Source organism: Phaenicophaeus curvirostris, chromosome Z (genome assembly GCF_032191515.1).
Source record: "Phaenicophaeus curvirostris isolate KB17595 chromosome Z, BPBGC_Pcur_1.0, whole genome shotgun sequence".
Lineage (NCBI taxonomy): Eukaryota > Metazoa > Chordata > Aves > Cuculiformes > Cuculidae > Phaenicophaeus > Phaenicophaeus curvirostris.
The window spans coordinates 60,614,973-60,627,465 of NC_091431.1; the positions used below are offsets into that span (position 1 = coordinate 60,614,973).

Below are 12,493 nucleotides of genomic sequence, written 5' to 3' on the forward strand. Positions count from 1 at the left end.
TTGCTTTGTTTTGGACCTATAAGTGAAACCATGAACTCTGCAGGAACATAACATGTGATACTTCAGCTCAAACTGATTAATGTATCTGAAGATGTAAGTTTTATTCAGCGTGCTGTAGTTTGTTGCCAGCAGCAGAAAAACGAGTACTTGCAGATAGCTGTATTTTCTCTGCATTTTTGATAACATACTATGTGTCTGAGCAACGACCTGGGAACACTTTGGATTTGTCACTGCAGGAACAGGTCTTAAAAACATGGAGTGCATTCCTTCTTTCCTCATCCCCATCACTGCTACAGCTCCCCATACTCCATTCTCTTACTGTGGTGAGAGTTTTGTAATCTGTACCAGGCCGTTAAAACTGTATCTGGTGATCCTATGTGAAGCATTTTTCAGAACAAACTGCTTATCTGCAAGGACATAAAGCAACCTGTTTTGCAGTGTCAGGCAGACACTAGGATACAAAATCTAATACTGACTGAAATTGTTCCTTTAATCTGTTACCGCAGTAAACGTGTCACTGTATTTCTTTTGGTCCAGTTTGTTCCTCTTTCTGTTACTTTGAAGGTCCTTAATGCTACAAATAGTCTTGTCCTTATCTAAGCTCATGTTAATAAAGGTGTGAGCTGTCTTAGCTTCACCGGTGTTGGTTTAGCTTTTATAACACAGATTTTTCACTGTCATTAAATGGTGACAACAAATCAGCTTGTTGATTTCAACATAAATGACTTCCCTGAAATCATACTTTAAACAAGCACACATCATTATCTACTACTCTTTCTCCTCTTAACAGTAGACTTTCATTGGAAAGTGTGCTACTCTGCATTTGTCCCATTCTCTTATCCTAGCAGATAACAGCGTCAAGTAGAAACCAAGGCCCATGAAGTAAAACAGTGATAGCTGGAAAGTTTGATTGCACTATATTAAGTGATTGTTAGATCAAATTGCAAAACTGGTGTTGGGACAGTGTAAGTGTAGATTAAATTCCCTGAGGTTAGCAATTTCTTCTGTCTTGTGTTCTGGACATACAGGAATGGTTAAGAATAGCTGTGATGAGCCAGAGCAAAGGTGAGCTTGGTTGAACAGTCTAGGGCCTTCCCAGACTCATTTTGCTACTTCATCCCTGGAAGAGTTTGAAGCAGTTTGCCTGTACTCCAGGGCCAGTGCTGGAATACAGCAAAATATGATAACTGCTTGCTAACCCATTCAGCTGTCATTTTCAGTTTAGACAGAGACTCACACAGCAATCCTCTTGGGGTTTAGAAGATTTGAACCCATGAGGTATGCCAGCTTTGGCAGTAACTTCAGAAGTTATTTTCTCTGGAGACAGTTTACCCTATCAGCAGAGTGGGACAGAAAAAGAACTTTTTTGATGCCACTCACAGAAGCGTTACAGAAATAATCAGCCTCCAAATATGCACATTTTTATTTTTATTCCCTCAGTGAAAGCTACATGTTTGTTCAGAATGAGTGTTCCTCTGGTATCACAGGAAATTATTGAAATGGGCTGCAGAAACAAGAATCAGGGAAAAAATGGAGGGAGATAGAGCAGCTGCATTTCTCTCCAGCTTTCTTTCACCAGAAACATTGCAGTCTCTTTCCTGAACAAGCTGCTGTATGACCAGTGGGCAAAAAGGCAGTAAGTCTAAGATGTGCTGAATAACACAGCCCTTGCTCGAGGTCCTTGCAGGCTGAACATGCAGAGGTGAAACGCAAAACTTGTGCAAGGGTAGGGTCTTTTTGAGGCTGTGCCTGTTCACATGGCAGCAGGTTTGGTCCACAACATCACAGGTTTAGCATTCACAGAGATGATATCTGATAGCAGGGGTTTTTTTCTGTCTTAATCCTGCATATACTTGTTCCTGAAGTGTTTCTGGCTTCTGTGTTTCTATTGTTGAAGAGCCCCATCAGTGAGGAGTGATATGGAGATCTAACCACAAGGCAGTGTGATCTTGGGAGTACTCCATGAAAAATAGCCTGGTTTCCCAACTGGCAAAACACTTAAGCCTCACACCTACAGGTGAGAAGTAGATCTCTGCTGAGGTCCGTAGTGCCACACGGGATGGAGCGACGTCGAGCTGCTGCTCAGGGTGGGGCTTTGAGTCACGCTTATTCCCAGCAACCAGCAGGTAGGGTCGGGCATTAGTTCCTGCAGCTCAGCACCGGCTCTGTGACTGTGCTTCCCTCAGCTCCCAGGAGGAATGGATGTGAACTCGGTCACTGTTTTTGTCATTCTAGCAGTCACGGTTAGTCAGACGTCTGAGAGTAAGTATAATTGTACATTATCTATTTCCATGCTTCTGTCTCCTGAAAATTAAACTTAAAAAGACCAGCAGGTATCTACTCAGAATTGTGTCTGCTTGAGCCTTTGTGGCTGTGTACGGGACCACAGATGATAGCTTAAATATCTATGCTGCAGCATGGAAGATTAAAAAAGTTAAACCTGTCTGTCTTAAACTGTACCGAACACAACAATTGGCTTTTTTTTTTCCAGTGGAGCCAGAGCTTCACCTGAGAATTTCCTCAATGTTTCCGCAACAGTTGTGAGGACTTTGTGATTCTGTAAAATGGCTTAAGCAAGGAAAAGCCAAGTGGGTCATTTGTCATAGCAAACATTATCGAGAACGTTGTAGCTGAGATATTTATATGCTGAAGGTATAAGACCTTTAAGGCAGTGTTCCTGAGGGAACACCTAATAAAATTTCACTGTTTGTTTAAAGGGATATCTCTAGTCCATCTGTAGTTTCCTCCTTTCCACGCTTCTTGAAAGGGAATATGCTTAGAAAATAATTTGGTCTTTTTCCTTCAAAGTTAAATTTGTCCTGGATGGCAAAGATCTCAGAAAAATTTTTATGAAAAACTTTACGTAACTGATTTCTCTCTGCAGAAACGCAGTTTTGCATGCAGGTGTCTCTAATTTGGTGGAGTATGTCTCATGGATTTGGGAGGTGTAATGAGACTTGGGTTTTTTTCTGCTTGCATTTTCATCAGAATTAAAAAGTTTTCAAAACAGATTAGCCATTGCTGTGCTTGAATTCTTAGTTTTTGTTTGTCATTTTCTACAGTAAAATAAGCTTTATTCGCAGAGAATACAACATAAATTTTGGACGACTGCAGCCTCTGAGATGCTCCTTTCTTAAGCCACACAGGATTCAGTAGGAGTAGGAACTGTGGAGTTCCTTGAGAATTTAGACAACAGGTGAACAAAATCTGCCTTAAAACTTTATGCTGTTAAGATGGCCACTGCACCTGCTGGCATAGGAAGGCTCTGTAAATGCTCTTCTATTAGATTTATGATCTGGCCACTCATCAAGGTCTTGCACAACAGGACTGGCACGTATACACACAGGTCAAAGTAAAGGTTCTCTTAGAACACTTTCTTTTATTCTGAACCATCTGGCATGGGGCAAATACTTTTGCTACCTAACTTTCCTCATGCAAACACGCCTCATACTTAGCAACAACATTCAAACAGCAGAACCCTCAATAAAAAATGGGCAGAACTGAGTGCGCCCATCTAACTACAGGCAGACATTACACTGATCTGAACTAGATTAAATGTTAACCCTAACTAGCATTAGGCTTCTTAGGCTGACCATTATGCATCCGTTTATTTCAGGGTCACAGTATAGACATACAATTAAGATTTGGGCTGATACATGCAAAATTGCCAAAGTTTCCATTGCTCGTGGATGTGGATTGGTAGCTGTTGACGGAAGCTGGAAAAGCCATCTGACAGCCAGAATTACACCCAGCCAGAGGCAGGAGCACAGCTCTGCCTGGCAGCAGAACGGGACAGCTCTGCACAGCCAATTCTCCATGGCCAGCTCTCCATGGCAGGCGACTTTTCTCGAGAACATTCTCTGTGGAACAACTCTCTGTGGGACGGCTCTACATGGCTTACTCTGCAAGGCCGACTCCTCACACGAAGGGCTGGGGTTTGAGGTTCACCATGGAGGGTTGTCCTCATGGAGAGTTGGCCGTGGAGGCTTGGTCAGGGAGACTTGTCTGACAGAGAGTGGCCACAGAGGATTGGCAATAGAGACTTGTCCTAGACCTGCCCAACAGTGCTGAAAAATGAAGAGATCAAGAGTGTTTTGTAGAGTGTAATGGGGATGCTGGATTTTTCTTGTCTTTTTATTTTGTGTGTGTGTGTTTGTTGTTCTTAATATAATTCCAAAGAAGTTTTTGTAATTTAACTTGAAAAAATCCACTGCTGGTCTTCCATCATCCCATCGCAGTGCCAGGGATTTACAGAGCATCAGATGCTGCCACACCTGCAGTGAAGTGGGGCAGAACTACATGGCAGAGCATGCAGCAGGTTGAACAAGAGCACTTATTTCCAAGTTGGTTGGTTTGAACTTCAATTTAAGAAGACAGAAGTTCTTTCAGAAGCTCCTATGTGTGTTTCATCTTGACATGAAGAGAGAAATCTGGTAATCCCTACACAGTGAAAACATTAAAAATAAGTTATAAAAGCTACACTGACAATGAAATAAAACTGTCCAGGTCTTCCCAAAAGAGTTAGTTGGAGTTATTCTAGTGAAATTATTCAAGTAATACTGGTCTGGTCAGAGTGGGAGTGATCTGTGCAGTGTGGGAAACGGGTTCCCACTTATCAAATTACATTGTTTATAGAAAAAAATAGGTGTATATTCACACAACAGCTTCTTTTTGCATCTTCATCTGCAAGATATTATGTGGCTTGATTTTTTGCTAGGAGTAGCAGAAATTTCACCTTCCAATAAGGCACTGGAAACTACTGTTTATTTGACCACATTAATATTACATGCTGTTTTGCCAGTTTTCACCCTGTCTTTCCCTGATGCTCTGTGGCCCAGAGTACTGAGGATGTTGTAGGAGAGCAGACTTCTTGCAAACTATTAGTGATTTGTTGGAGAAAGACCTATTTGTAAATCATGAACTATACAATATACCTATCTGTCCATCACCAGTCAGCCTTCCAGCCTTGAAATTGTTAATATTAATAGCAGTACTCATAGCAGAGCAGGAAAAGCATTGCTGCATAACTTAATTTGTATTTATTCTTGGCCAGAAAAAAATTATATAGTATGATTTACATATTTATAATTACGATTTATACTTTATTAACCATTATTTCCACTACTACAGCAGGTATCACTTAGAAACTCTCCTATCTTCTGTTTTTCTCTCTCTCAGAATTATGCTTTAACTGTGTGTATTACCATGCAGTCAAAACAGTAGGATGCATTTTTCAGCATTTGAGTTCCCTCTCATCTCTAGTTATTAAGCAACGTCCTTGTTTTTACAGAGTACAGCTACATGACATTTGCTGAGGATTATAGCATCCTGCTTTGTTCACCTGCCAATCAAGATCAGAGCCTTCTGCATAATGAAATAGTTACTGATTTGCTTTAGGTTAAGCTGAAAAGACTTGCTTTGAGGTATTGAACCCTTAACATAGTCTGAAGTTTGTTTCAAAGGAAAGGAACATATTCCGGCAGCTTCATGAGCAAATGAGTACTAAATGAGCTGCCTTACAGTGATTAATGCAAAGTGTAGATGATGTGGTAGTAAATTCCTTTCCAAACAGAGAGCCTGGGTTCTGCAACCCTAAGCCAACAACTATGGAATTGGCTGTATTAAGACCAGAGCATTTCAGTACATATCATGTTCTGACTGAACAAGATGTTAATCCAATTAATTGATGCAAAGGGTTTTTTTTTCTCCAGGTGTACAAAGCCTTCTTTATAAACACAAAAGAATTCCATCAGGAAACACTCTTGCCTTCTGCGAATGGCCCCAGGTGTACCAAAGTTGTGCAATCAGTGCTGAGCTGCATCAGTTCACGGTGAACTTGAGGCACTTTAGCAGCAGGTCTCACATTTCAGTGTAGATACAAAAACTGCCTCGGGTTTATGGGTCTCATGGTGCAACAGAAGCTGCCCCTCAGACCACACATTATACTGGGGGAACTGTTCTGCTTAATAACTCTGTGCATCTTTGCTGGGCTCCCTTAGTTTGTGTAGTGCAAGAACTATCTGGGGTTTTTGTTACACAGAGGCATGTCTACAGCATGGCCTTTCATTCAGCAGTACATAGGTCACATCCAGTTCACGGAGTCAAGTGCTCTACCAGCAGTACTGACAGGCTCCGCTCTGCTGCCAGCAGGATTCAGGAGGGACCAGGAAAAACTTGGCCAAAACACTAAATTCTGGCCAAAATAAAACCATGCGTAGTTATAAGCAAGCACAGGGATAGGGAACACAATAGCTCCATCACTCACCATCTATTTCCATATAGCTTTGTCTCCTCTTTTTTCTCTATCTGCCTCCCACCCCTCTTTCAGTTCAAATATGAGGCAAAGGTCTGTCCTGCTGCCTGAAATTTTCTACAGAACAGCCCAGCTGAAACAATCCAACTTTGCTTCTCCTTGCCCATGGTCTGCTTTGCCCATGTTGAGACATTAATCCAGTCCTACCTGCCTCAACACCACAGCCACAGAGCAGCAGAACAGCCACTCTGTGCTGTAGGAGGGGTCTTCATCAGGCACTACATTTTCACAAAATGGGCAGGCAAATCTAAGAATATCAGCCCAAAATTGAAGAAGGAGGGAAATGTTCTTTGTTGCCCTAGAGACTGAGCAGGCAACAACAATCGCTTTTAATATTTCTTGCCTGAACCCTAGATAACATGGTCTTCCTCAGCTGTTTAACATGTAGCTCTCAAGTTTTGAGAATGATGATGAAAACCACAAAGCATTAAGTATGAGAAAACTCTCGGTGGACTGAATTTGGCCACGTATCAGATAGGAAACAGAAAAAGAAAGCTTTGGCAGTCAAAGTGGCTTGATACTGATCAACAGAAGTGTGAAGACATCTATAATTATCAGTATTCACAAAGGTCTTGTTCCATCAGAGCCATTTTCTCTGTGCTTCATTCTGCAGTGCTTCACTGTTATCACATCAATTCAAACTCACCAAGTCTCAAAGAGTTTAGGAATCTTTTCCATTTAGGAGCAACATTTTATTAAAGGAGCTTCTAACAGGTTTAGCTGAATGCAGGTGAAAACAGTAACCTCTAGCTGCCAATTGCTTTTGATCATTTCAGCCCTAAGAAAGTGACTTAATGCTATGCCACCAAGATTTGATAGGCTTCCAAGGAAACAAAGCATTGTAAGAAGTTTAAGTTAAATTCTTGGACTATGTTCCTTGAACAACAAGTACTGTTTCAAAATAATTCAGAACTTCAGGGTTTTTCTTTTTATATATATATATATATATTTAAGAAAAACTCAAGTGGATTTTATTCAAATATGCCAAACACCTTATTCCTGCTAGAAAGGCAAAGCTTTCTTTCTCTCTACTTCTTTTGAAATTGGTAAAGCTATATATAGCATATTAAATCAATGTAAATGTTAAATGTAATGAAAAGTTCAGCATTATTGTATTCCACAAACCATGTATTTGAAAATGATATCTTTCATGGGCATCCTTGGGACAGAATGTGGCATGAGTGAAGGTATTTTTCCAGTCAACATCTTGCTTGCTTTCTGCAAGGGTGCTTAACTTGCTCCAGTGGACTCTTCTGCAAGATTGAAGTATTCAGATGCCACTGAAAAATATGAAACAAAACCTCCTGATTCTTTCCCAGTTGTGGGATTAGAGCACAGTTATGGTAATAATGGACTGGCCAACAGAGCTGTAGAGCAGCACCCCATCTCCTGAGACTCAGGAAAAAAAAATTAAACTTAGTGGTTTAATTGAGCCGAATTGCTATTTGCAAACCTCAACTAATTGGCTTCACAAGCAGTGTGCTGTCAGAGAAAAGCAAAGGACAACAAGGAAAGCAGACAGGTAACATTCAACACTTAATTAATCCTTCTACACTGATTATTTATAGTCCTCCTCTCTGGGTTGCTGAGGAGGCAACTGCTAAGCCAGCTGCTCTCTTTCACCCTCCCTTCGATCTGTGAAACCCCAGGGCTTTGTCATCAACCCCACCAGTACAAAAGTTCCCTGCAAGCTCCAGTGCACAGTGTGGTCTTTGGCAACTCCTGCTACTCTGCCAGCTGCACAAGATCACTGCTGCAGCTTTCCTGGTATCTTCCATTACTCCAGCACTCAGTGAACACTCTTGTAAGGGACAGAGCACACAATCTTCTTGCTAACATGAGAACTTTTGAGCAGACTTCTTCTCTCCTGCTTACAGGAACTAAAATTGATTCTCTTCCTTCTTTATTCTTGCTTTATGGCTTACAATCCAAGGCTAAATGATTACTTAAGGAACAGTACAATCTATAGGCTAGGAAAAAAAATTAACCAAAACAAACAGGAAGAAGACTCTGTCCCCACTTCTCCCAGATTAGTTGATGGACTGTGACACAAGAGTCCTTGCTGTGCTCACTTTGAGGCAGGGGCTTGATCCTGAGACCCTCACATCCTAGATAAATCACTGAGCCACTTAGGTTTGCTTATCCTTGAGCTGATGGAGGGAATCCCTTTTAGAAGATTTGTTTCTGTGCTAGAGCAGAAAAAACTCAAACACCAAAAGGCTAGGTTTTGACATTAAAAAAATCTCAACTTATGATCTGCTTTTTAATGTTCAGCGACGTTTTATTTCCAAGATGGTATTAGCAGCTGCGGATGATTCCCCAGCGGAGACATGTTCAGCCACAGGGGCCCTTAGGGTAAAAGAAAACACAAAACCCAGCAAGAGCGCTAGTAGACGAAAGATAATGGGCTTGATTCAGCTTCAAAAGGCAGAGCTTTTAAATTATACTTCTGACACTTCCTGTGTCATTAGCGTTGGTGATCTTCTTCCAGGAATACAACATCTGAATCTCTTCTTTTAATTTTTATTTCGCTGTAACAAGCCTTTGCATATGTGTGCGCAAGCAGAGGTGTAGGAAACTTCTTCAAACAACAAAACCAGCCACCTATCTTGTGGGAGAAGCTGAGAAAGTGATATCTAACTAAGTTAACTAACCCTTGACATTTCTTTGAAATGCCCTTCCACTAGTTGGTGCAGCAGGGGGAACAAACAGGAGGAGTCAGAAGTCTGTCTTCTGTTACAGGGCTAGCACTGGGGTCACAGATGCGGTGGAATGGGTTACACGACTGCTGTGCTGCAGTAAAAGGATGTGGACAAAACAGACTGAAAGGAGAGGAGAGGAAGTTGCCCTTTATGCAAGAGGGTGACAGGAATGCGGGGAGCTGCACCTGTGGATAGATGATGAGCCAACTGAAAGTTTATGGGTTAGGATTAGCAGGCAGAACAACATGGGTGGCATTGTAGTTGGTGTCTGTTATAGACCTCCTCACCAAAATTAGATGAAGTTTTCTTCAAAGAGATGGGGAAAGCCTCACTTTCATAGGCCCTGGTCCTCATGGGGCACTTTAACCAGCCTGGAATCTGCTGGAAGGACAATACAGCAGTGCTCATGCAATCTACAAGATTGCTCCAATGCACTGTTGATGCCTTCCAGCAAAAGTAACCAGGGCATTAACAAGGAAAAGCAGTCAGTTGGACCAGATACTCGCAAACAGGGAAGGACTGGTCAGGGATGTGAAAGTCAGAGGCAACATTGGCTGCAGTGTCCATGAGATGGTTAAGTTCAAGATCCTAGGAGAAGGGAGCAAGGCAAAACAAAGACCACAGCCCTTGATTTCAGGAGAGCAGGTTTACAAAAACTTTTAGGCCTACTTGGAAGAATCCCATGGAATATGACCATGGAGAAAAAAATGGTTAAGGAGATCTGGCTGATAATCAAGGATCACCTCCTCTAAGCTGTGGACTTCAACAGGCTGTAGAAATGGGCAGAAAAGTATCTCATGATATCCAACAAGGGGACAAGAGAAGTCCCATATGAGAGAAGGAATAACACCAGGCAGCAGCACATGCCGAAAGCCAGTAGGAAAGGGAAGAAAAAAACCTGTTTGGTCTGTCTACGTGGTTCACAAGACCTTCAGGGCCTGATAATGAGGGAAAGGGAATGCATAGGTGACTTGCTTGGCCACAGAGAATGGCTGCTTGCCTTATAAAATGACATTAGTTATGCTATTCACATTACCAGGTGTCAGAGCAAGGGGCATTGGTCACAGGGTCAAGCAAATTGATCCTTCCCTTTACTCAGCACAAGTGAGGCCACATCTGGAATGCTGAGTCCAGTGCTGGGCTCTCTGGGCAAGAGAGACATGGAGCTACTGGTTAGACTCCATCTGAAGGCCACAAAGACGCTGAGGGGACTGAGGTGTCTTGCATATGAGGAAAGGCTGAGAGGACTGAGGAAAGGCTGAGAGGGCTGAGACTGTTTAGCCTAGAGAAGGCTCAAGGGAGTTCTCATCAAGGCATTGAAACCATCATACCCATACCTGATGGGAATGAAAGAAGAGGGAGCTCTTTGCAGTATTGACAGGACATTTTGCCCATTAACAGGATAAAAGGCAATAGTCACTATTTAAAACACATTAAATTCAACTTGAACATGGGAAAACACTTTTGTTGTTGTGTGGGTGGTCAAACACCGGAGCAGGCTTCTCAGATTTGCTGTGGAGTCTTCATCCTTGGAGATATTAAAAAGATGTCTGGACATGGTTCTGAGCAAGCTGGTCTGGGTGGCCCTCCTTGAGCAGGGAGTTTGGACCAGATGACTTCTAGAGGTCCCTTCCAACCTCAACCATTCAGTGTTTCTGTGAAGTCAAGCTGTGATTTGTCCCCTTCATACCTATGTTGTTTCTAACATTGTTATTATTATTTTTAGCTTTGTTCCCTGGGGCCTTTAACTGTTGCATGAAAATTTCGGATGAAATCCCCAAAGGAATTCTCCGAAGAGTGGAGAGGTTTGAACTGCAGAAAGCGGATGGCCTGTGTCACCTAGAAGCTGTTATGTAAGACATGTTTTGGGTCTTCACTGTGAGGATATTGTCAAGTTAAAACCTATTAGGAATGGTTTAAATAAGAAGAATCTTAGAATGCTAAATTCAATGAAAAACAAAATTGTGTCTTTCCTTGTGCTATGTACACTTCTGACTGCTAAAACTGAATCCCCCTTTTCAGTAGTAATACTGATTGCTATTCAGCCTGCACTAACTTTGACACTTGCTTTGTTTTCAGAACTGAAGGACTCATGCACCTTAGGACTTCTCTGGTTTTTTTTCCAACTATTGATCCTCTACAAACCCTGCCTAAACTCATTAAATCAATTTTACTTTTTTAATTCACCTATTTCTTTTTCTTTTTTTTTGGCTGGCACACTATCACACTGTTTGGCTTCAATTAATAAATTTCAAACAAATCTTGGACTTTCCTATTTCTAGATGTTTGTATGATTATTGTGACAATAACAATAGCAGCAACAACAACAACAATAATAGTAGTGATCTATCTATTCGTCAGCCATAGAAATGTACTGCTTTGCACTCTGGTTCTTTTCAGACCACTGAAATAGTAAAGTTTTTTTCAGACTTTGGAAGACCAGTGTAATCATGTAAACACTAGATCCTAACATTTACATATCTGAAACCAGACAAAAATGAAGACATACTATAAGTTATAATTTAAGATTAACCAGTTCTAACTTTGTGGTCTTCATATGTGAGTGATTAGTATGATATTTTTTAAAGGGGAGGGGGAAGTGTTACAGTTTTTCTTTGAAACTGACAACTAATTTTTGCTCTGGCAGTCTTTACATAGAAAGCAGAAAGTTCTGCGTGAGCCCACGGATTAAAAAAGTTAAAAAATGGATGAAGAAGAATAAGCACAAGATTCCCAGAAAAAAAACTCATAGTAGAAAGCAGAGAAGAATGAAAATTATTAAAAAGAAAGAAAAGAAACAGTAACGGGTAAAACAAGCCCCATCTTTGCCGTATGACACCGTGAACTGATAACATACAACATCAGTGATGGATGACTGTAGCGTTTATATGACTTTGCAAATATCTATGTGCTAGAGAAAGCTGTAGCAGAAAACACTACCTGTACATAAGAAACCTGATGGTCAGATTACTAACCAAGTGACAAAGTGTTCCTGACAATGTCTTGCTGTATCTCCTACACCTAGTGGTAGACTTAAATCCTTCTCTCTCCCACTCTGCTTTCATGGCAACCTCCCTACTGATTTCTGTTTTAACAAGCCAGTATGCAGCTCCTTCTCACTGCTCCATTTTCCCAGTCCCATTCTTGTCCTTACTCTTCCTTATCTGTGATCATCTTTGTGCTGTTGCCTTTCATATTCCTACTTTTCCAGTCATTAATCTTTTTTTTCTTCTTACATAATTTTACAGATATCTTCCCAGATTCTAGTTCAGCTTAAGTTTACCAAACCACGTACCTTTTACCTTTTCCAAACAATCTCTGCTCCTAGCTGTTATTATCATGAAATATCATTCCTGTGATAATAACTGAGCCCGTTCATCAGGCTCAAAGCATGGCATCTGAAGCTATGCAATAAAGACAGCCTTGATTGCTATTGTTCATTCAGTCCCTTATTCAAATCTTCCAGCTGGGTCTTTCC

The 12,493-nt window shown here is 41.2% G+C and overlaps 1 protein-coding gene across 1 annotated transcript; it reads left to right on the forward strand.

Moving 5' to 3' along the window:
- Positions 1-2,150: 2,150 nt before the first annotated feature.
- Positions 2,151-11,819, forward strand: CCL28 (C-C motif chemokine ligand 28). Its single transcript, XM_069880139.1, has 3 exons — positions 2,151-2,262; positions 10,742-10,868; positions 11,663-11,819. Exons 1-3 carry the CDS (start codon positions 2,199-2,201, stop codon positions 11,817-11,819), a joined length of 348 nt encoding a protein of 115 aa, XP_069736240.1. The 5' UTR covers positions 2,151-2,198.
- The last annotated feature ends 674 nt before the right edge of the window (positions 11,820-12,493 follow it).

Coding starts and splice junctions, on each gene's coding strand:
- CCL28 (XM_069880139.1), top strand. CDS start 2,199: ATGGATGTGAACTCGGTCACTGTTTTTGTCATTCTAGCAGTCACGGTT. Junction 2,263..10,741: donor GGTTAGTCAGACGTCTGAGA/GTAAGTATAATT, acceptor TATTATTTTTAG/CTTTGTTCCCTGGGGCCTTT. Junction 10,869..11,662: donor TGTCACCTAGAAGCTGTTAT/GTAAGACATGTT, acceptor TTGCTCTGGCAG/TCTTTACATAGAAAGCAGAA.